Source organism: Artibeus jamaicensis, unplaced genomic scaffold (genome assembly GCF_021234435.1).
Source record: "Artibeus jamaicensis isolate MK-2021 breed Jamaican fruit bat unplaced genomic scaffold, CSHL_Jam_final scaffold_474, whole genome shotgun sequence".
NCBI classification, from domain to species: domain Eukaryota; kingdom Metazoa; phylum Chordata; class Mammalia; order Chiroptera; family Phyllostomidae; genus Artibeus; species Artibeus jamaicensis.
Window position 1 is genome coordinate 48,247,426 of NW_026522046.1, and position 22,556 is coordinate 48,269,981.

General features: G+C 58.9%; 1 protein-coding gene across 2 annotated transcripts; it reads right to left on the reverse strand.

Annotated features, from left to right (window-relative positions):
- Positions 1-990: 990 nt before the first annotated feature.
- Positions 991-20,918, reverse strand: IL10RB (interleukin 10 receptor subunit beta). 2 transcript variants are annotated; one of them, XM_037127189.2, is made up of 7 exons: positions 20,515-20,918; positions 18,802-18,925; positions 13,644-13,801; positions 12,912-13,078; positions 9,731-9,878; positions 4,882-5,042; positions 991-1,620 (listed from the first exon to the last, which is right to left on the reverse strand). In XM_037127189.2, exons 1-7 carry the CDS (start codon positions 20,654-20,656, stop codon positions 1,444-1,446), a joined length of 1,077 nt encoding a protein of 358 aa, XP_036983084.2. In that variant the 5' UTR covers positions 20,657-20,918; the 3' UTR covers positions 991-1,443. The 2 variants fall into 2 exon arrangements, with proteins under 2 accessions (XP_036983084.2, XP_053513923.1); XM_053657948.1 differs by lacking the exon at positions 4,882-5,042 and having other exon boundaries at positions 1,471-1,620; positions 20,515-20,917.
- Positions 20,919-22,556: the final 1,638 nt, after the last annotated feature.

Consider the following 22,556-nt stretch of genomic DNA (forward strand, 5'->3'; position numbering starts at 1 on the left):
AGATCTGTCCCTTCGCTCAGGAAGCGAACCCCAAACCAAAAAGACACGTCCCTTCTAGTGCTGAGCAGGGGTATGCAGCAGGGCGAGGAATGGCCCCAAAGGCACCGGGCGCCTGTGAATGGGACCTTATTTGAAGAAAGGGTCCTTGCAGATGTGATGAAATTAGGGACCCTGAGGAAGGGGATTGTTCGGGATCATCCCGGGTGGGGCCTGGGGGGCGGGGGAGGTGCCCGCGAATGCACCCGCGAGTGTCCTCATCAGAGAGACCGAGGGAGACTGGACACAGGGCAGTCTAGAAACAGAAGCAGTTTCTCCCAGGGCTCAGACCAGCCCCAAACAGGGGAGGGGGCCTGGAAGCCAAAAATACGGCAGTCACACCCTCACAATGTTATCAAAAAGAAGTTAAAAATACTGAGCTGGAACATGAACACAAGGAAGGCCCACAAACCGCTGATCTCCCCCCCATGAGGCTCCATTTATAACATGTTATGTAAAAAAGTGTTTTTCCGATTTGGGGGATGCCTTTGATGAACTGGCGTCACGGAGCCATCTGGCAGACAGGGTGGGACGCCTGTCAAGTTTGTGAGTTAAAGTCACACCGTGAGATTCTGTCTGAGGCAAGCAGCGCTTCATGGGGTGGGTGATGGGTGGGGGCACCGGGGTGGGTGTCTTCAGTGGAGATGTTCACCCTCAGGTCTTTCCATCCCCACGTCCGTCTGTCCATCTGTGCGGAGGAGGAAACCGACCGGCCACAGGCTGGGGACAGTCCGAGGTGGAGTTCAAAGCCCAGGGCCCTTCTGTTCTCCCACCTTCCAGCACCGGGAGCTCCCAGGTGCGGCCGGGCCCCGCCCCACCCTGGCTCCCAGCTAACAGACAGCGGTGGGGGGGGGGGGACTGCGGGACTCCCACTGGGCAAACGCACAGCATCAACAGCTCTCAAGAGCCTTGCCCGGCACCGGACAGCCTGCAAATGCAATGTCAGGAACACACTCAGGGTGGAGAATAAAACTTTAATGGAGGCCGGCGCTGTGCTGGACGTGGACGGGGAGGAAAACAAAGCCCCGGGAACCGAAGCCCGCACTCTGCACAGCGAGTTTCTGGGGTCGCGGGCCGGCCGTCAGTGTGACGTCATGGCACCTGTTTTTACTCCTCACCGTAAGTATGTTCGGTTCTCGCAACTAAAACTGTTCCTTCCTTCAGGCAGTGAGCCTGACAGGCTGTAACGACAGCCTTGGTGGGCGAGGCTTTGCCGGGCAGCTGGTTCCCAGGTGGAGGCCTCTGGCCAAGCGAGCCTTTCAAGACCAGTGCCGGCTGTTCAGACGCGGCCCCGGGTCCCGGGTTCCAGACCGGGCCTGGCTCGGGGCGTCTGGGCCCCCCACCACCGCTGCTCCTATTGCCCTCCGAGGTGGCTGTGAGATGCAGGACCTGCCCCCTCCTCAGGGACTAGGTGGCAGGCGGGTCCCACCCCGACGGCGGCCCGAGGCCACAGACGTCCCCGGCATCCCACCCGCTGCCTTTGGGGAGCTCGGCGACGACGCTCAGTCTGTCGAAGACTTCGCTCTCATCGGGGCACGGGAAGGAGACGAACAGCAGCCTGTTGCGATGCGGCTGGTTCAGAAACTGCGGGAGAAAGGAAGGAAGGAAGGGAGCGCGTTATTCCACTTCCCCACCTCTCGTCCTGGGCTGGCAAAGGCTTCGCGAGGAGCTCCCGCTGAGCACACTGTTTTGAAGAACGCGACAAGAACATATGGGGGTCCTCACAAAGTTAAACCTGCGGTGACCACGAGGCCAGCAATTCCATTTCCGGGGAGCCACCCGGGAGACCTGCAGGCTGGGCCTCAGAGACACTCACACACCTGTGCCCCCCATCTGTCTCCACAACCCGGGGAAAACTGCCTAAGTGTCCAGCGGCAGGCAGACAGACGGACGGACACACAGTGCAGGTCACTCAGCCCTGACAGGGGAGGGGGCTTGGACACCTGCCACCGCACGGGTGGAAATTAGGTGAGATAAGCCGTAAAAGGACAAAACTAGATGAGCTCGCTTGTATGAGCCACCCAGAGTCACCAAACTCAGAGAGACAGAGGCAGCGGGGCAGCTGCCAGGGGTGGAGGAGGACCAGTGGGCAGCTCGCGTCTGCTGGGGACAGTCTCGATGCGGGAGACGAGCATGGTCTGGGGACGGGCGGTGGTGATAGCCGCACAGCAACCACACGCTTATTGCCACCGAACTGTACAGGCAAAGTGTTGGCCAGTAAACTTCATGTTGTGTGGTTCTTCCCACGATTAAAAAACAGCAAGGACAAATTTGCAGGTCATTTTCTAAGTGACCGAAGGGCGGTCAGGCAGCTGTGGCACCAATGCGGCCTGGGCGTCCCTCCTGCAGCAGGCAGGAAGGTGTGTCTTGGAGTCACAAGCAGATTCCCCCGTGCGCCCTCCAGCCAAGCGAGGGGCCCTACTGGGAGCTACCCTGTGTGCCCCCTGGTTTCAGCCCCCCGCCCCCACCCCCAGTCCCGCACAGTCCAGGGTGGCAGCCACAAGCCATGGTGACGACCTGAGACGCAGCTCGTCCGGGCCGACGTGCACCGGGAGAGCACAACACAGGCCACGGCCGGAGACTCGGTGAGAGAGGATGTGTTTCAGCAATTTCTTAAAACACTGATTCCATGTTGAAATGTTTTGGATACATTGGGTTGTATGAAATAGATTGCAATGAACTTCATCTGCTCCTTTCACTTTTTAAAAAAAAATGTGGTTCCAAGGAAATTCAAATCACCGGTGACTCAAATTTTACAGACACCGACCGGCACAGCTTGTCGCCCCCAGTGGCGGGCCGGTCAGGCAGCAGCTGCCGTCTGGGCCTCCTCGTCGGTCCACCTCTCTGGACAGCGAAGGTGCCCACACAGTCCCCGAAACACTCGTGGCTGCGTGGCGCCTGCCTGAGACCCCTGTGGGCCCCCCATGCTCCCAACCGTCACAGCGACACTGAGATGCGCCCTCCCACTGCCGGCTGGTGCGGACTTGCAGAAGCCCCCACCGGGGTGGGGGCTCAAGAAAGGAACCTGCCCAAACCCTCAGACCCAGCAGACTGGAAGAACGGGCTAGGAGCTGCTGTTGATGCTCCCGGGAAATGGGACAGGCGGGAAGAACAGAGGGAGCATGCAGAAGCAGCTGGTGGCCCAAGGCATCCGCGTCGAGGGGACCTCGCTGTTGCTTCTCCCTGCCCCCAGCAAATCTCTTTGGAATCCTTCTCGGGGTCCCGGCTGCATTCTGTGTCAGATGGGGTCGTTTGCAGACGTGAGGAGCCTCGCCTACCTCTGGGCCCCCGGCTCGCCCTGCGCCTTCCCCTGGGTCCTTCTCCAGCAGCCCCATGGTCCAGGCCACAGAGCCTTGCAGCCTTGGAGGTGAGAGGTCACACGGGCGACCCTTCGCTGTGCTGTCTGGCTGCCGATTTGCAGGTCGCCCCACGCCCTTTCCTGCCAGACGGGTCTCTTGGATGGCGAAGCCCCAAGCAAAACCAGCAGGAGAATGGCCTTCCTTCCTCTCGGTTCTCCAAGCACCAAACATCTTCTGCCCGGAGGAAAGGGCCACACCTGTTTGTTTTCTCTGCTGCCAATGGGGTTTCTCACCTTTCATCCTCAGAAGATTCTTGGCTCATTGTGGGGCTTGCAGTCTGGTTGGCATTCTTGCTAGAAAGTTCCAGACACTCTCGTACCCATGCCCAGGGTCACGGGTCCCTGATCCCCATCATGGTACAGGCGCTGGTCACCCAGCTTTTACGAGCATGGGACATGAAGGGCTCCCAGCCCCGTCCAGCCCTAGGACCCGCCCCCCCCAGGAGGCAATGTCTCAGCAGGGGCGTGAGTCCCTCCCGGGGGCAGCCCGTGACAGCGGACCGGCCAGTGTGGGGACGAGGCCTGACAGCAGCGTCACATCCCAACGCTAACAGGGCCGGAGAAGCAGGAAGAGACAAGGCCCTGGTGACACACATTTCAGAGGGTGGGGACTCGCCCCCTGAAGATTCGGGTCCTGCGGGGCAGGGTATGCCGGGTCTTCCTTTCCACGGGGAGGGGCCCTGTGTGGTGTCTCAGCCCGGCCACAGCTAAGGAAGATCCATGCAAGGTGGTGTCTGGGTTCGTGGGTTTGCGGGGGGACAGTGGCACTGGGAGACCAGCGTGTGAGACTGGGCTCCTGAGACCAGTGGCAGCAGGAGCTTGTGCCACTGGCCTCCCTCCTGCAACCCCCCCTGGAAAGGCTGAGCCCTGCAGGAGCTGCTCTGGGGACCCTGTGGTATTGGGGTGGCCTCTGGCAGACATGACCGGACTCCCCGACCTCCTTCAGGAGAGAGGCGCTCATCACCCTCAGGTGCCAGGAGCAGAGCATCTCCCCAGGGGCCTCCTTGCTCATAGCCCTTCCTGGGCGAGGCCCACATCCAGCCCACGGTGAGTGGCTCCCAGACCCTCTGGCCTTAGCTTGGGACATCTCTGAAGGGCCACCCAGCTCCCGGGGTGGGCAGAGGCCGCGGCTAGGACTGCACCCCACCCACCGCTGCCCCTACCATCCTGCTACTCTCCGTTCTTAGAGGGTAGTTCCCAAGGGGGCCCCCCACCACGCCTCCTAGATGCAAGTGTCCATCTTAGCATCTGTGTCCTGGGAAATGAGAGTGAAAGGGGGGCCCCCTCGCGCATCCAGGCTGGAGGGGCAGCCTTGGGAACACACCTCCAGGCCGGCTGGGCACAGGCCCCGGGGGCACAGGCCCAGCAGGCAGATGCACGTCCTCCTCCAGGAAAACACGCCGGCCCGGCCAAGGCGGCCCTGACTCGGGGAGGCGGGGAGCTCCAACCGTCGCGGTTTCCCCTCCACCGGGCTCCCTGCCACCTACCTCCTTCAGATGCTGCGGGAGCCCGTCCCCCCGGGAGAAGATGCGCCTGGTCCTCTTGTAGACGCACCACAGCAGGGCGGAGCACCCCAGCAGCAGCAGGCAGGTGGCGCACACCGAGGCCCCCAGCACGGCGGCCACCACGACCCAGGAGGGGGCTGCTTCTGCAGGGAGAACTTGTGCGTCACCTTCCTGTCCTTAACCTGCCGTGACCTCACACTGTTCTCACCACCTGGGTGCAGGGAGGTCTGAGCCCCCCACCCCTCGACTGGCCGGCAGGCATGGGAGGACCAGGAGCTTCAGACAAGTCCCACCCTCTCTGATCTTCCCCAAAGCTGGCTGCTGGCACAGCTGCTGGCACACTTGCACACTCACACAGAGAATAATGAGCAAGGACTCGGACCCCCGTCCCCACTTGCGGGCAGCACGGAGCCCCGTCGGGTGCAGCCCCCTCTCCCGGGGCCCCAGAGCCCACTGCATGGCTGCGCCGCGTCTGAAAACCACAAGCACGCTAGCCAGGGCCGCGTCCCAACCTCCGCACCCAGACCTGCTCTTCCACGGGCTCCTAGCCGCCCGAGTCCGCCAAGTGCCTGTCCGGGCAAAGTCGAGGCTGCCCAGGGGACTCCCACGTGCCGCTCTGGCTCTGGATGCATGTACCATGGAAAGCGGGGGCTCCTTCCTCTGCGCTCTGAGCTGAGGGTCCCACCGGCACCCAGGAGTGTCTCCTCCTGGATCCAGAGCCAGCCCTTCACCACGTCACCATCACCTGGCCAGTCTCCATCCCCCCGGGGGGCAGCCTGACAGGACAAGCGTGTCAGCGTGGGACACAGATGGCTTCCTTGCACAAACACTGAGCGACCTGTCACTGCCTGTTATTATCTGTCACTCCCCCCCTTCCTTCCTTCCTGACGCCTGTCAGCGACCTACCCTCCAGATGCACTCACTGAACAGATCTGCTTCTGCCGCTTCAGCGGGCGTCTGGCCTCCCCTCTGACAGGATCTGCCCAGGAGGCCGCCGTGGCCCCGCGTGGCCCTGGCTCTGCCCCGGGCCCTCCCCCGCTGCCCTGGCCACCTGCCCTCCCCGTGCCCGACCCCCAAAGCCAGCAGCACCCTCCAGATCAAGCCCCGAGCCTCTGGTGCTGAGTGGGGCAAGGGGGAGCCCTGACCTTCTGGAGCAAGTCACTCAGAGGGACTGCAGGGGACACCTGGCCAGGGGCAGGTATTCTGCTCGCCCACCTCGCTTCCGCATCCTCGGGGAGCGGCCTCCTCCCCTCCCCAGCTCGCACCCTGGCTGAGTTCAGAGGGCCCCGCGCCCCAGGTCCCTGGTGAACTCTTGTTCCATCCACCGAGGTCCAGGGTGGTGCTTCCTAGCCCCCGCTTTCAGTGCAAGAAACATGAGTTTCTTGGTGGATGGGGGTCACGGCCCCCAGTCCGCCCCTCCCGCACAACAGGACTCGCACTCGGGATCTGACGTGCCAGCCCCTCAGGAGGTTCTGGGATCCCACACGCCCACTGTCCTCCTTCCAACGCTTCAACAGTCCTCCCACTTGGCAACACCCCAGCATCACCCCTTATGCACAGACGGGTCACGGGCCACCCTGGCCCTTTGACCAGCCCTGAAGAGCAAGGCCTGGGCGCCTCGCGTCCCCAGCCAGGAAAAACAGAGTCTCAGACGAGGACAGCCCACAGGCACACCTGGTAGATGGTGACAAAATCCAAAGGGCGCTCTTGTGACTGACCCCGAGGGAGAAGAGGGACTAAAGAGAGGGCACTGCTTCACGCAGGCCGAGGGTCGTGGGAGTCCCTTCACCAACACCTTCTCTGCAAAGCTCTTGACCTTGTGGGTTCCAGCCGGCCACGCTGCCGCCGCCCTGCCTCTCCCTTTTGTCCTCAGGGACATCGCGCCCTGGACCACCTGCTGGATCGACCTGCAGGTGGGCACCCGCAGCACGGGCGGCCTGTGCTCTGCCACTTACCGGCCGAGGGACTCTGGGCGGGTCGCCCCCCCCCCCCGCCGAGCCTTCCTGCTCCCTTCTGCTGGAGAGAGGACCCTCACGAGGCTCTCAAGCACACGTGTCATGAGGTTTCAATGAGATAACCGTGTTTAAATAACCCTAAACAGATGTTTGACAAAAGCCAGTCTTCAATGGGTCCTACTTTTCCCTTTTTTTTTTTTTTTTTTTACAAAATGTTTGGTTTTCGTCAGTGAATAGGGGATCACTTCTAGTCCCAAGATATTTGAGAAATTGCTCTGTTTGGTCACACTGTATGGCTCAGGCCGAGTTTCATGACATAGACCTGGGGAATCCCTAAAATGTGACTTCAACACTATCGTCATCAGTGACAGTGGCGGCGTCTAACATGCACTCAGGCCGCGCTCCGTGCTGGGCGCGCTGAGCTCCCACCCCCAGTGTCCAGCAGCACCTCTCCCTCCTCCTGTTTTACAGCTGAGGACGCAGAGGGGCCAGTCAGGACTCGCCTCAGGTCCCGCTGGGTTGGAGTTCACAGCGGGGAAGGACAGCCTCGGGGACAATCGGGCCGTTGTCAAGGCTTTGGGAGAGCAGATGGCAGGTGTTGAAGGGAAAGAGGGATGATTCCAAGGTCAGGGGCTGTAGTGAACTGAGCAGGATGGGGCCCTGGGGCGGGGTGGGGGGGACTCGGTCAAACACAAAGGACTCTGGAGAGGAATACAGCGAGGGCGGAAGACACAGAGAGGGTCTGTGGACACACAGCCTGCAGTGTGCACGCGGAAGGCAGGCGTTTGTTGCCTAAAGGCGCTGCCGAGAGGCTCTGCCAGCTGACGCCACAGAAGGGGGCGCAGGCGGGTCCACTCAGCCACTGACCTTGGACCTCAGCCTGAACTGGGGGTGACGGGAGGCAGGAGGGTGAGCAGAGAGTCCCCTCCAGAGAGACAGCCAAGACCTTTCACTTCCCACGAGGCCTTGCAGTCCCTGCGGCTCTGACCACGCTGCAGGTCGCGCTTGGGACGGGGGAGGCCCCTGGCTCAGGCACATGGTCTGCGTGCTCACGAGGGAAGAGGGCGGAAACCCACAAACAAGGAGACACGTGCGCTACAGCCTGTAAGGCCGAGGCTGATCTGCGGAAAAAATACAAACCTCCCAGAGGGGATCAGTAAGTGGCCATTTGCATACCCGTGAAAGAGGTACAGGTGATAACTAAAAATATCGACATCGGGGCACCAAAAAGAAATCAGCTCCAAGAGCTGCCTGGTGTGGCTCAGTGGACTGAGCACTGGCCTGTGAACTGAGAGGTCAGCAGTTCAGTTCCTGGTCAGGGCACGTGCCTGGGTTTTGGGCCAGGTTCCCGGTAGGGCGTGGGTGACAGGGGCCTGATTGAGGTTCCTCTGGCAGGCCCATGTTCCTCTCCCTCTCTTTCTCCCTCCCTTCCCCTCTACAAATAAATAAATAAATAAATAATCTTCAACAACAGCAAAAACACTTAGAAAAAAGGAAACTTGCTCCAAGTGGCTGCCTTTTCTTTTTTGGACTGAGTTCCTTGTTGGTAACTAAATTATGGCCTGTTATGGGCTGGTTCTGCTAATCCTCCAAAAAGCTGTGGAAAGAGCAACCACGCTAAGCATGCTGGTCCGCAGGGCAGCTTCGCCGAGGGGGAGATGCCGTCCTGGCCAAGCACGCGGTACTGCAGGGCTCTTGTCCCGACAATGACCCTGAAACACGGAGCCCAGGTGCACAACGCTGCACTTGACCCGGGTGTGGGTTTCAGCCCATATTCGCCAAAGTCTTTCACAACCACGTTGAGGACAATGAAACAAGGAAGTTTATATAACCGTGCACCGCATTCAGAAGGACCAGTGAGCAGCTGGCAGGTGTGTCCTGGAACAAGAGCAGCCTGGACGCGCGGGTGAGGGGCCCGAAGCTCCCCCAGCCAATTGGGGGGTGGGGGGGTGGGACAGAGCAAGCTCGGAGGGGAACTAAGCCCAGCGACAGAACCGGCACTCGGGAAGAACTGGCTGCGCTGAAACGAGGCATTGACGCGAACACAGCACCGCGCTTTCCTCGGATCTGCCCGGGGAACACAGCCGGTGAGGTTGGGGCCGGGGCCTCTCTGGAGGGAATTCTGTCACCTTCCCCTGCATCTCTGTGGCACCAGCTCCTTGCTCCTGGAAGTGCCTTGGTAAGCGAAAACAGCCAGGAGAGACAGGCCTGCCCTCACCCTCCCATGGCCTGAGCCGGCTGAGCCTCTGACAAGGCTTCTGTGCAATACAAGGCCTGGGGGTGCAGACGTCTGGCCCTGAGTTTACCACCTTGGCTGCAATCGTGCTGTGTCTACACGAGAATATGCTTTGGGCCCAGGCCTAGGGGGACCTGCCCACCAACCTCCTTTCCTCCCGTTTTCCTTTAGAAATGATAATCCTGGAGCCCTGCCGGTCTCAGCGCTGAGGTCCTGGCACCCACCTCCCAACAGCCCCTGACACCAGCACCTCCTGCTGGAGTGTCCCGGTTCCGGAACCCACCCTTCCCGTCACGTGTCCAAAGGAACTGGAGACAGGCAGCCTTTGCTGGTGGTCCTGGGGGCGGATGGGACTTGGCTCAGGGACCCCGAGAGCACAGGCTGAGCAGGGCGCAGGAGGCCGACCTCAGCGCCCCAGACGGGAGGGAGGCGTCCATTCCCTTCCCGCCAAGAGCGAGTGCGCTGCCTCTGCAGGCGCTGGTGCCCGCCCAGCACAAGGCCGTGGGTCAGGGCCGCCCTGGGCGGGGGTCCCAGCTGGGCGGGCGACGTCTGCGGGGCTGCCGGAGCCTCGCAGGCGCAGAGGCCCAGGGAGCTGCGTGCTGCACCCTAGCGGAGCCACGGGCCGCGCGCCCCGACTCACCGGCACTGGAGGTCTGCTCGCAGACAGGCTCGCTCCACTCCCCGGCCTTGTTCTGATCGAGAAGAAACCCCTGGACGCGCACACAGTATGTCGTCCAGGGCTCCAGGTTTCCCACGACCTCGAAGTCACGCTGACAAGCAACTGTGTGCTGGTGACAAAGACAAGAATAAGGAGGGTTCCTCAGTGAAGGCACATCCTCATTCCCCTCCCCTGGGCATTTTCCAACTGTGCCCTTGACCTCAGGCTGGAAGGAGGAGGATGGAGGAGCCGCGTCCCTGTCTCCCGGCTCGTCTCAGAGGCCCACTCTGAGGGAGGGGCAGGGGCCGACTGTGGCCCTCGCAAACAGCCCCTTCCGAGTATTTCCCAGGTTAAAGGTCATGCAAACCGCCCCACTTCCTTTTTTAAAAAGATACACTAGTTACATACATTGACTCCCCCCTCACCTGACTGGTGTCCTTATGGAAAGAAGAGCTTTGCCACAGACGCACAGGGAGGGCCCCGTGTAAGACGGGGCGATGTTCGCACAAGCCCCGGAGCCGAGACTGCCAGCCCCACTGGGAGCTGAGAGAGGCGCCTGGGACAGAGGTCCCCAGCTTCCGGGGACGGCCCTGCCACACCCTGGTCTCGGCCTCCCGGCCTCCAGAACCTTGAGCCCACATGCTCCGGATCCGGTGGCCCAGTCTGTGGCATTTCGGTGCAGCAGCCCGAGCCACCGACCCCTCTGGTCGGCTACTGTGAGGCCCACTGTCATCCTTCTAAGTCAAGGGCGTGTTTCTGACGCTGGCTGCCTGGGGTCTCCCCCGAATCTCTCCTCCCCTCGGGCACCTGGGCTGCCCTCCTCCAGCGGCCGCCTCACCTGGAGGGCACACACCACACCCGCCCTGGGGGCGAGGGCTCCCTGATTCCATTAATCTGAATAAAAGATATCAGGACTGATGATAGGTTCCTGAATTTGAGAATCCCAAATCGTTTCTGGAGAAATCAAGGGAACTAGGAGCACACGCCACCGTGTCTCCCCTGGTGGGGATGCCCTTACAAAGGAGTCCCAGGTAAAATCCGCTGCAGGAAGAGCACCTTCGGTAGAGAGCACGTGGAGGCGTCGCCGTCGTGACCTCACCCCTACCTGAAGGACTACCTGATAGGAGCTAATGATAGGAGCTAAGGGAAGTAGTCTTTAGGGAAGTAGTTTTCGACCTTAGCTGCTTGCTCAAGCCTAGGGGGAAACTGCACACCCCACCTCGGGCAGATACTCCAGCAAGTTAAGAAGTTAAGAAAAGAACAATGAAGTAATAAGAACTAGTCAAGCGGATAGCCTCCTGGAAGTTTTTTACCCCCTAGCGTGAGCCCGGCTAACTCAGCCGGTAGAGCATGAGCCCCCAGGCCAATGGCGAACCTGAGCACGGGCTGTTCATGCACCTTGCAGGCCAATCATCAGCAAGATCACGAGCCTTAGCTTGAGCTCCTGACCAACGGCTAACGGCCACCTCTCGCTTCTGGAAATCGCTTGCTTGCTCGCTGCTATAAGAACCCTAGTCTGTAAGCGTTTGGCGCGACTCTCATCTGCAGCTATTTTTGGCACGGTGTCCTCGGACGCCCTGAGAGCTCACCCCTGCGCAGGTAAAACTATGATTCAATAAACATCTTTAAACCTCTGAAAGTCTTCGTTCCTTCTCTCGCGAACTTGGGATGCAACACTACCTTCTATGACCATCACACTAGGGGTTCCATGCCAACACGGGAATTTGGGGTGGGGGTCCAAATATTCAGCCCATAGCCCATATGAACCAGTCTTTAGTCACACTGCAGGCACGGCACGTCAAAGGCCCAAAAATGGGACACACAGGTAACCAGAGGCCTGTCCTGTGGGCGTGTTCAAGGTAAGAAGCTGAGCAGACACTCGGAGGCCCTCGGGCCACTGGCGGTGGACTCTGGCCCTTAATCGGAGCCCGCTGCGCACTCCTCCTCCAGCAGGTGAACCCCGTCTTCGTTCTGCGTCTCAGAGCGGAGCAGACGCCGGCATCTGAGGAACGGCCATAAGGAGTGTGATTCTCTGCTGCTCTCTAGACACGCTTTTCCGGGGTCCGAACTACAGGCCGCCCCCTTGATTCTGTGAAGAAGGCAGACACCCCGCATCATGCAGTGGAGCATTTTCTGGGTGGGGGGAGTGAATGTGAGATGTGGGGGGGCTCTGCAGTACACATGTGCAGATTCAGCTGCGTCGTCCTAGGACGGCGCACGGGGGAGACCCTTCCCTCCAAAACGCTTGAGAAGCAGGCGATGAGAACCAACGTTTTGACGTGAGGAGAAAACATAGATGTAACTCAAGGTACATAACACACGTGTGAGTCCATCAGGGCCACAGATGACACTCAGCTCTGACGGGATGAGAGTAAGAACAGGACCTGTCCCGGGAGGAATGAAAATGACCCTCCCACGCCTGCATGAGGACAGAGGCCCCACCTGCCGAGCACGCGCACTGGGCAACGCGCCAAGCTTATTGCTTCACGATGTCATCAAACTCCCAGCAAGCATATGGAGCAGGCCGTCCCCCATTTACTAATGAAGCAGGTTATTAGCCCACTTTGCAGACATGAGGAAGCTGAGGCAGCGTTCCAGCAGGTCTCTGCATTCCCAGCCCCCGTGTTGAAAGGAGTGGTCCCCCGAAGAGGAGGAGAGCAAGGCAGAAAAGTAGCTCCAACAGGTAAAAGGAAACACTGTTCATCAGCATTGGGGGAGGGGCTGCCTGACCATGGATCTGACTCTTGGGGTTGGGGGCTTAGGGTCGCTGCCAGGAAACTGGACTCATTCAGCCGATGACCTAACTCAGCGGATTCCAAGTTCCCCCAGCCACCTGCTGAGTCAGCTCTGCCTTCCTCAGCAACTTCCCTTCTCAGAAAGACAGGCCTGCGTGACAGGCCCAACCCCACCATGAAGTCTGCTGTCTGAGTTCCCTCGGGGCCTGGGAAGCATGAGTCAGGGACACGCACCAGCCTTCAGACTGGGAGCTTCTGGCGCTCAGAAGACGAGGCCTTAGGTCCTCTGGACCTTAAGCTGCCACCACCTTGCAAGACCCTGACTATGTGGCCTCCCCACCCCTTCCCTCCCCGGTCACAGCCTCGGACCAGCCCTGAGCAGAGCACAGGGAGCTACACCTGAGACACACGGGGCGTGGCTCACTCACCTTCTCGTCGGAGCCGTTCTTCCAATACTGCACATTGTAGACCCACGAGTCGTAGAAGTTCCTCATGGTCCAGGTTTCATGCTCCTTCTCAATTCTGGGGGCTGAGAAACGTATGTGGAAAGAATTGGCAACTGCTTCTACGTGTATTCCTGGAGGCCCAATGTCGGCTACAAACACGAGAACAAAGCAACACGGTGATCAGAAATCACATCTCAAAAATGTCAACTGTGCAAACCAATTAGTCTACCGAGGAGCTCTGCCCTTCGACACAGATACAATTGCACTATGCAAGCCGGCAGCACACAGTGCAGGGACGGGCTGTGCACCGGGCTGGAGCGCACGGCCTAGGTGAGGAGCAGGCTGTCCCACCGAGGTCTGTCTCAGTGCCGAGGTGTCTGCACGGTGACCCACCACTGATGTGTTTCCCAGAGGGCACCCCCGTGGCTGAGCAGTGCAGACCTTGCTCATGGCGCTGGCCCCAAGTCTTTCTCACCCCGCGGCATTACAGTTATTACATTTATATTTAACTCCCTTACTTACTGACTATCCTGTCCTGTCTCCCCTGCGAACTTCTCGAAGGCCACACCCCTCTGTTAGAGTCCCTCAGCTCCCTGCACAAGCCCATCCTCCGCTCGGCGGGCACTCGGTGACTTCCCGCTGGCGGGCCAGCCCGCGGGGAAACACGGAGGTGCGAGGAGGACAGCACCAGGTATGGAAAACAAGGGGACTTACTGTCGTCCACCGGACAGAAGATGAGGGTCACCCACTGGGAGTGCTCGTCTGCCTGCTCCGCCCTGACTCTCAAGGTGTGGTTGCCGTACTTGGACAGCCCGGAGAAGTCACACCGAGTCAGGGCAGTGCCGGTGCACACGTCCTGGAATTCCTTGTAACTGCAAAACCAGCGAGAGCAAACCATTAGAGCTGCCACTCGGGGCCCTGGAGCCTGTGTGCCCTGCTGCTGGGGAGGGGTCTGAGCAGGGAAAGGCAATGCAAGTTCTTCGTCACCCACTGTGATGACCAGTATGCACCCTCCATGAGCGTTTTGCAAACTGTGCCCCACAGCACCTTATAATCCTTGAGATGTTTCAGAAATAGGCCGTTCCACGGCCAAGGGATTTGGGGTGAATGTGAAGAGGCGTCTGTCCTCACAACAGAACTTCTCAGACTCTCCCACCCTCATGGGCAAGCGTCTCTCTGGAAGGGGGTGGAGGGATCGGTGCCCTTTATGAAGACAGCTTCCTGCCTTGCTACTGTGTTCTGTGTTCTGAGACGGGGGGAGGAGCACGGTTTGTGCAGTATCGGCAGACACAGGTTAGCCGCCCTGGTCGATTACGATGACTTCGAATAACGTCCTGTAAGTGACCATTGTTGCAATCACTCTGGAAAGATGGGAAACAATTCGTTGAGCTCCGATCCCCAGCCCTGACACCAGCCAAGGAAGGGAGGGAGGGAGGCAGGGACTCGAAGTGGAAGAAGAAAAGGGGAGTCTGGACGTCCACAGCTTCGGGAGGCGTGATTGGCTCCCCCTGGGCCCAGAAGAGCCGGGCTCTTGTCTTGCCAACAGTGAGGACTTTGTCTGACTGGTTCCCCAGTACAACTTCCGTCACCATGCCACAGCCCTTGTGGCTAAGCTCAGAGGTGACGAGGAAGGCGCTGATAAAAACACTGACGGCAAACACTGTGGAGCAGCTGGTGACAGGCATGGCGCTGCAGGTTCTATCAGTGTCATTCCCTGATTTTGCAGATGACACACAGACGTGGATGACCTAAGACGCTCGTCCAACCGAGCTCAGGTCGGCCTGACTGCAGAGTCCGCGGCTCCACGCATCACACACGATGCCTGACCGGGTTCTCAGTGAAACCTGGGACAAGCTCTTGGGAACAGCAGGGAGAGCCGAGTGGGCTCACGGCAGTTCGCCACCTGATTCTTCCCCTTACCACACCACGAGCATCGTGCTGATCAAGCAGCCCCGTGGCCACCTCACGTCCCACCATCTGGGAAATCCAGGGCCCGGGCCCCTGAGTGGGTTTTCCCCTGGGGACTCCTCCTTCACGCAAAGAAATGCGCCTATTGGCTGGAACACAGAACTTCTGAAGCTGCCCTACATAACATCTCTCTTACTAGGTAGTTTTATCGCATTCAAAATATTTCCCTCCCAGACTTCCACCAAGATGGAGGCGTAGGTGGAAACGCTTTACCTCCTCACACAACCAATTTTAAAAACAACAAAGTTTTAACAACAATAAATGCAGCCACCCACAGAAAATTGAACAATACGGAGTCCGAAAACAACTCCGCTCAGCTAAACCAGTGAGAGGGGCGGAGCCAGCAGTGGAGCGGGTGGGGCGAAAAAGATCCCCCAACCCAGGCAGCGAGCAGGCAGCCAAGGGCACGGATCCCAGGTGCAGGGTAGCTACGGGCGAACCCAGGGAAGGCGCAGGGCAGCTGGCTGTCTGCGGTCATGCATTTGCGCACAGATAAACCAGCAAAGAGATGAGCATTGAGAAAGACCCTGCAGGCGCGGGGTGGCGGGCTGACAGCGGTCGCACATTTGCTCGCAGATAAACAGGAGAAGGCGAGCAGTGAGGACAGCCATTGTTCCCTTTCTGACCCTGCCCCCACATACAGCATCACAAACCAGCAACCTGGGTGGCCCCGCCCTAGTGAACACCTAAGGCTCCTCTCCTCCAATGCAAAGGTCCGAACAGATCAAAACATGGATCAAGAAGAACTGAGTCCCAGAGCCAATAAATCTAAGCAATCAAGAAATTGCCAACCTATCAGAGGCACAGTTCAAAACACTGGTGATGAGGATGCTCACAGAACTGGTTGATTTTAGCCACAAATTAGAGGAACATATGGAGGCTAAACTAATTGAAATGAAAGGAAATGCACAGGAAAGCAATAGTGATGGGAAGGAAACTGGGAATCAAATCAAGGGAGCGGACCAGAAGGAAGGAAAAAATGACCAAACAGAAAAATATGAAGAAACAAGAATTCAAAAAAAATGAGGAGAGGCTTAGGAACCTCCAGGACATCTTTAAATGCCCCAACATCCGAATTATAGGGGTACCAGAAGGGGAACAGGAACAGCCACGAGTGGAAACCTTATTTGAACAAATAATAAAGGAGAACTTCCCCATTCTGGCAAAGGAAATAGACTTCCAAGAAATCCAGGAAGCTCAGAGAGTCCCAAAGAAGTTGGACCCAAGAAGGAACATACCAAAGCACATCATCATTACATTAGCCAAGATTAAAATGAAGGAGAGAATCCTAGAAGCAGCAAGAGATAAGGGGACAGTCACCTACAAAGGAATTTCCATCAGACTGTCAGCAGATTTCTCAAGAGACCTTACAGGCAAGAAGGGGCTGGAAAGAAATATTCCAAGTGATGAAAGGCAAGGACCTATACACAAGATTGCTCTAACCAGCAAAGCTTTCATTTAGAATGGAAGGGCAGATAAAGTGCTTCTCAAATAATATCAAATTCAAGGAGTTCATCATCACCAAGCCCTTATTATATGAAATGTTAAAGGGACTTACCTAAGAAAAAGAAGATAAAAAAGATGAACAGTGAAAGGACAGCAAACTCACAGTTACTAAGAACCACACCTAAAACAAAAGCAAACTAAAAGGACAGCTAGATCAGGAGCAGAACCATAGAAATGAAGATCACATGGAGGGTTAGCAACAGGGGAGTGGGAGAAGGAGAAGGGGGGAGAAGGTACAGAGAATAAGTAGCATAGACCGTAGATAGAAAATAGATAGGGAGAGGGCAGAATAGCAGGGGAAATATAGAATCTAAAAAACTTGAGACACGTGGACATAAACTAAAGGGGGGTAATGGTGGGGGAGGGGGTGTGTAGGGTGGGGGGTAATGAAGGGGCGAACAGAACAAATGTAATGGTATAATCAATAAAATAAAATAAATATAAAAAACATTTCCCTCCCTATTACATAGGTAATACACCCATTCCCCATATTTACATTTAATGTTTTGTAGATGTTTCCATATCGAAACCATGAATACAGCCTGGCCGGTGTGGCTCCAGGGGTTGGAGCATCGCCCTGTAAACTCACAGGTCGTAGGTTCAATTCCTGCGCAGGTTCAGTCCAGGGCACATGCCTGGACTGAGGGTGTGGTCCCCAGTCAGGGAGCCTATGAGACAACCAGTCGATGTTTCTCTCACTTTGACGGTTCTCTCCCTCCCTTTCCCTCTAAAATCAATAAGCACCTCCTCAGGTGAGGATTAGCACAGATAAACAAACATCTGTTTATAAAACCACGCGTTCATGCTCTGAGCCGCCTCTCCTCTGGCACCCCTGCCCCAGGCGACCACTCAGGCGTGATTCGGAGCAGAGCTGCAGCAGGGCCACAGAGGACTAATCAGAGTTTTCTCGAACAAACTTCTTCCCCAAGGACACCCCCAGCACAGTCTGTTGTTCTGGGCACTTCCACACCGAGGAGACCGGGAAGTCGCTGGAAAGTCTCACGTCCAAAACAAACCCTCTACCACCAGTGCAAGGGACAGAACACCCAAAATAAGCCCCAGGGGGGAGACGGAGGGAGGGGCCTGGGATCGCTATGGCCAGGCGACTGAGGGGAGAGGACGGGGCAGTGTTACAAGAGCAGTCAGTGCTGGAAATGGGGCAGGAGAAGACCCCACCGCAGGATGGCGCCCCCTCAGGCCCGGGGCAGGTGCCCAGAAGCAGACGGGGGCCGGGGGCCGTAGACGAGGCGAGAGGGTTGTGTCAGCGCCACCCGAGTACGCGAATGGCTGCGCGGCGGCAGAGACCACCCGCGCTCGCAGGAAACCCGCAGGGGACTCCCACGAGGTGGGAGGTGGGGAGCAGGGAGGTGGGAGGTGGTGAACCTCGAAAACGGGTGGATCTGGGTGTGGGTTATTAGGACGTGCTTTGTATCGTGCTCGGAATGATCTGGAACTAAACCGTTAAAAACAAAAGCCAACGGGACAAGCTCGCCCATCTCTCCACGTCTCCTCGGACTCCGGGGGCCTTGGCTGCGGCTGTGAAGTGACAGCTGCGCCTGGGGTGAAGGGACTCCGGGCCCCATGCTCCTCCCGCCCCACCGCAGGGACTGCCTGCCTCTGCCTGTGAGTCACACCGGAAGCAGGTGGCCTGCTGCCGTTTGCACCTGGCATAAAGGTGTGTCACCTGCAGTCCAGCCTATGGCGTGCGGTGGCAGGCTGCCAGCTGCCGGCCAGCACAGAGAGACACCATCAGGCAGGACAGGCCCCGGGAAGTCCGGGCACCATGGTGGTGACCGTCTTTGACCCTCACTCTCCCTCTTTTCATGAGTCCCCAGTGTTTTCAGAAAACAGAGCTTTCCCCTTATGTTCAACTTCAGGACACAGGCAGGGCGGCGCTGGGCGCCCAGAGCACGGGGGTGAACCTTTCGCTGTCGGAGGGGCTGGGGGTACGCGGGTCGCTCTGACTGGGCCTCCATTTCCTCGGACGGCTTCCTCCCGCGAGTGGCTGACTTCCGGCAACACCCTCTAATAACGGGGCCTGGTACCAGCGACAATTTTCTTGAAAGACATACTGATATGTCTGCTTTGTCCCGGGCCACCACTGCTCGGTGACTTCCACGCCCGAGTGACAAAACGTCCCTATCTGCCGCCGACCCCGTGATCGTCCCGCCACATGCGGGACACATGCCGCTCCTTTGTCACAGGGCAAAGGAAAATCACTCGTCTGCTTCCGGAGAGCACAGTGTTCGCAGCGGTGCCCGGACAGAAAGGAAAAGGGCAGCGCAAGGCTCCCAGGGGCCCGGGCGACAGCCAGCAGACTCCCTCCTGTGGCTCAGCCCAGTGACCAGCCCGGCCGCTGTCCTTGGGCACCTTCCTGCCAAGGACACCCCAGACTCACCTGAAGTACTGAGCCGTGAAAGTCAGATTCCCTTTGGGAAAAGCAGGAGGCTCCCATTCTAGAATGTTCTTGAAGTTAACTGAATTCATTCTGACGTTTTCAGGAGGAGGGACCATTCCTAATGCTGTAAAAAGAAAGGGAAAACATTTGCGACATTTTTCCTCAAAAAGGCCACCCAAGAAAATGACCACACCCAACACTTAATGGGCGTGTGGGTGGGGACAGGAAGGTGTAAGGGTGGGCAGGTGGCTAGCAGACACGTTCCCGGAGGCGTGAACCCTGGGCTTTCGGACACATTTGCTGTGGAGAAGCAGAACTTGACCTCCACTCCTGGCTTGGGCACCTGAGGCCGTCGGGAGGGGGCAGGGAGAGCAAGGGTCCCATCTTAGCCACGTCACGTTGAGGGTGATCGTGAGCCATGGCAGGGACAGCAGGGTGACAGGGCCTCAGGCACCGCGGGCAGATCTGGGCTGGAGATGGAAACCACGTTCAGAAGTGTTAGTAGAAAAGGTCAGACACGTGCAGAGAGGGACAAGGACGACAAACCGTCGCCGGCCCAGCATCGCTCCACCAGCGGAGACGGGGGGTCTGAGCCACAGGCCCGAGGCTGGGAGCCCGTGCCAGGGGCCGCTGATGTCCCCCAGAGGGTGGTGTAGGGGAAGGTGAGGAGAGGGCCTGGCTGTGCACCTGGCCGAGGTCGGGCTCAGGTGGAAGATCCTGCGTGGAGACAGTGGCTGGAAACACGTGGGGAGCGTGCCTGGCAGCCAGGACGCGTCCATCAGAGAGGACGGAGGGTCCGTGGCCGTCTGCACCGGGGCAGGTGGTTGGGAGCAGGGCGGGGCCGAGGGTCCTTACGACTTCCCTCCCATTCACTCTTAGATCTGTCGATTTCTGCCTCGCTCAGAAACCTAGTCTTTCCCCCAGATCACCAGCCACCCCCGGGGCTGCAGAGGACAGCAGCCTGGACCTCACTGATGGTCACGAGGTCAGGACGTCTGCAGGCTGAAGAGAACCTACATCTTCTGCCACTTGGGCCTATGTCACGTGCCGGCTCCTGAGCCCTAAGGTGGAATGACCCACCTCCCCTCCGGCTACTCTCCCAGGAGGCCAGATAGAGAGACACGGGGACAGACCTCAGGGCTGATGACTCGTCACCCTGACCTCACCTCCAACAACCAGCTCCCGGCACGACCCTCAACCCCTAACCCCCAGTGGCTTGTGACTTTGCCCTACGGAATCTGCCACCTGCTTGCCACTGGGGAGCTGGGGCTTCTGTTCTCCCGTGGCGCCATTTGTGATCAAATAGGCAGTATCTCCCCTGCAGTTCTGGGGTCTGGTGTGTGGCTCTGCCTGCGGGGAGGACAAACACCTTCCGTTCTCTCGCAGTGGCAGGAAAGGACTCCCTGGATTTGGAACTCGGAAGCCACAGAGCTTGGAGTCGAGGCGGGAGAATTCAGATGTTGGTGTGCTGAGTGCTGAGTGGGAGGCCCTGGTGGCCTACTGAACACTGGTTCCTTCCAGGGGGCCCACGGGTCCGCTCAGGGGTGGCCCTCAGGGTCTTCGCTGAGCGACGTCGCACTCCCCTCGGGTTCCCAAGCGCGTCTGTCAAGACGCCCCAGCGGACTCGGGGCCCTGGGCAGGTGGCCAGCCCTGCAGAGGACGAGCCCACGCCCCGGGACCGCCCGGCCCAGACCCTTGGTCGCAGGGCCTTACCTGACACCAGGAGGCAGCTGCCTAGCCAGCTCCGGAGGCTGCGCGCCATGCCCGCGCAGGGAGCCCCGAGGGCGCGGGAGGCAGTGGGCATAGGTCCCCGAGTCCCCTTGGTGCCGCGACACTGTGGCCGGCCCAGCGCCATAGCGCTTCCGGGAGCTGGAGGGGCGTGGCCCCCAGGTTCCACTTTCGTCCCCGCCCGGTGTCCGGGCTGGGTGGGCGGGGCCGCGGAGGAGGACCGGAACCTCGCCCCGCCCTGCGCGGTCCCGGAGAACACCGGGGGCGAAACAGGTCGCCGAACCGCAGCGCGCCGGCCCGCACGCGCTCTGAAAGGGGCCCTGGAGCTCGACCCCGAGGCGCCACCTGGCCGGTGACGTGGTGGCGGCGGCGTCTCCCGTCTCAGTTGGCCTGTGCCCTGCGCCCCCGCCTCGCCCACCAGCTGGCTTTAAAGCACTTTCGGAACGTCTGCGGTTCCCCCTTCCCCTCCCGGGACCAACGGCACAGACCCAAGTCATTGACCTGGCAAGGACTGTTTCTGTCCCAGGACTGCAGGGAATTTCCTCTTTTTGAACTTCCCCAGCGGGGAGACTGTAAACCCCAGACAGGGGAAGCGCCGGGGCCGCGGGGGGCAGGAGCCCGGGACTGTCCACGGGCGCGCGCTCGGCTAGGCGGTTTGCGCAACGGCAGAGGGGCCGGCAGACCCCAATCCGCCGTGCGCGCTCGCCGAGGAGAAGCAGCTCCCAGTGCGTCCCGGGTCTGTATGAGAAAGTGCGCGGAGTGTCCTTTCTCAACCTCCGACCGTTACACAGAATTTAAAAACACGCCCGTACGCACGCTGCGGTAAAAGATCACTCCGGAAATCTTTCAAAATACCACAGCTGCCCCGGAGCGCAGAGAGAACTGGGCGACTCGCACGAGTTAGTCCCTTTCCTAAGAATCGGAATTGCGTTAGAAGGACGCTCCCGGTCGCACCACGACCTCTGTGCTACTTTAGAGCGATTATAAAAAGAACCGACTCAAAGTCCTTGAACTAGGACTCATGTAGTTTTTGTTTCCCCCCTTTGAATGGACCCAGAAAAAGGTCTGAGAACCCTGCTCCTGGGGTGAGGGGCCCGAGCGAGGGTCCCATACCCTTCGTTCACCCCTTGGAACCTCCTTGCGGCACCTCCACCGGAGTCCCGTGTATTTCCTAATAGTTCTCCCAGTACCGTGGGGTCTTGGAGATTCCCTGGCCCAGTCTGCTCCTTTCACGAGTAGACACAGACTCCCAGAAGCTAAGCCACGGGCTCAGGGTCACGCCGTGGGATGGACTTAGGGGAATGGGTCCTGTCCTGCGCTGGGTGCTACCGATATTCCGGGTGCCCCCCTGCACCCCACCCCCCTTCTCAGGAACTGGAGGCACGCACATTCAGGATATTGGGCCTCAGTGCACGTAGCGCTCCTTAGACTCATCCAGGCGGCCTCTGGGAACGTCAGGTCTTACTTCTTCTGACAACCTTGAAGCACCTTTGCATTTCTCATCTCGTTTGCTCTTCAAAAAATCTTAAAGTATGGCACAAAGGTCCTCTCCCGCACGCCTCCCGCACGCCCATGTTGGCTTCCTGTGGCACCTGCCTGTTCCCAGAGAGATTTGTGTGTGGGTGTGTCTCCCTCACTCAGACTAATGGGCTGTTTCGGGTTCCAGAGCGCTCGAGACTGAACAGGGCCTCTGGGAGGAGCCCGACTCCTGGTGTAACCGTGTGAAGGTCCCACCATCTCCCACCACAAAAGCCAACACTCGAGAGGCAGGTGCTGATACAAAGGGAAGGGGTTTATTTTCAGGTGCCAGCCTTCTGGAAGATGGGGACTCAGGTCTCAGAGCCCATCCCCCCTCTCAGCACAGGCAGAGGGTTTGTAAGGAGGGAGAGGGGACGGAACAGAGACCGGGGAAGGGGGTTGCGAAGTTCTCTGCATGCAGAACAGCACCGTCCAGTCCAATAAGGCAGGTGACGGTCCCTTGTGTGTCACCCTGGCTTCACGTCATTCTGGCCCCAAGGCTGAAGGTC

Bases quoted from the DNA above. Each gene is read 5' to 3' on its own strand.
- IL10RB (XM_037127189.2), bottom strand. From the start codon at position 20,656: ATGGCGCTGGGCCGGCCACAGTGTCGCGGCACCAAGGGGACTCGGGGA. The intron at 5,043-9,730 runs GTGAGTCGGGGC...TTCTCCCTGCAG, and splicing joins CGAGCAGACCTCCAGTGCCG to AAGCAGCCCCCTCCTGGGTC. The intron at 1,621-4,881 runs GTAGGTGGCAGG...TTTCTCCCGCAG, and splicing joins TCCCGCAGCATCTGAAGGAG to TTTCTGAACCAGCCGCATCG.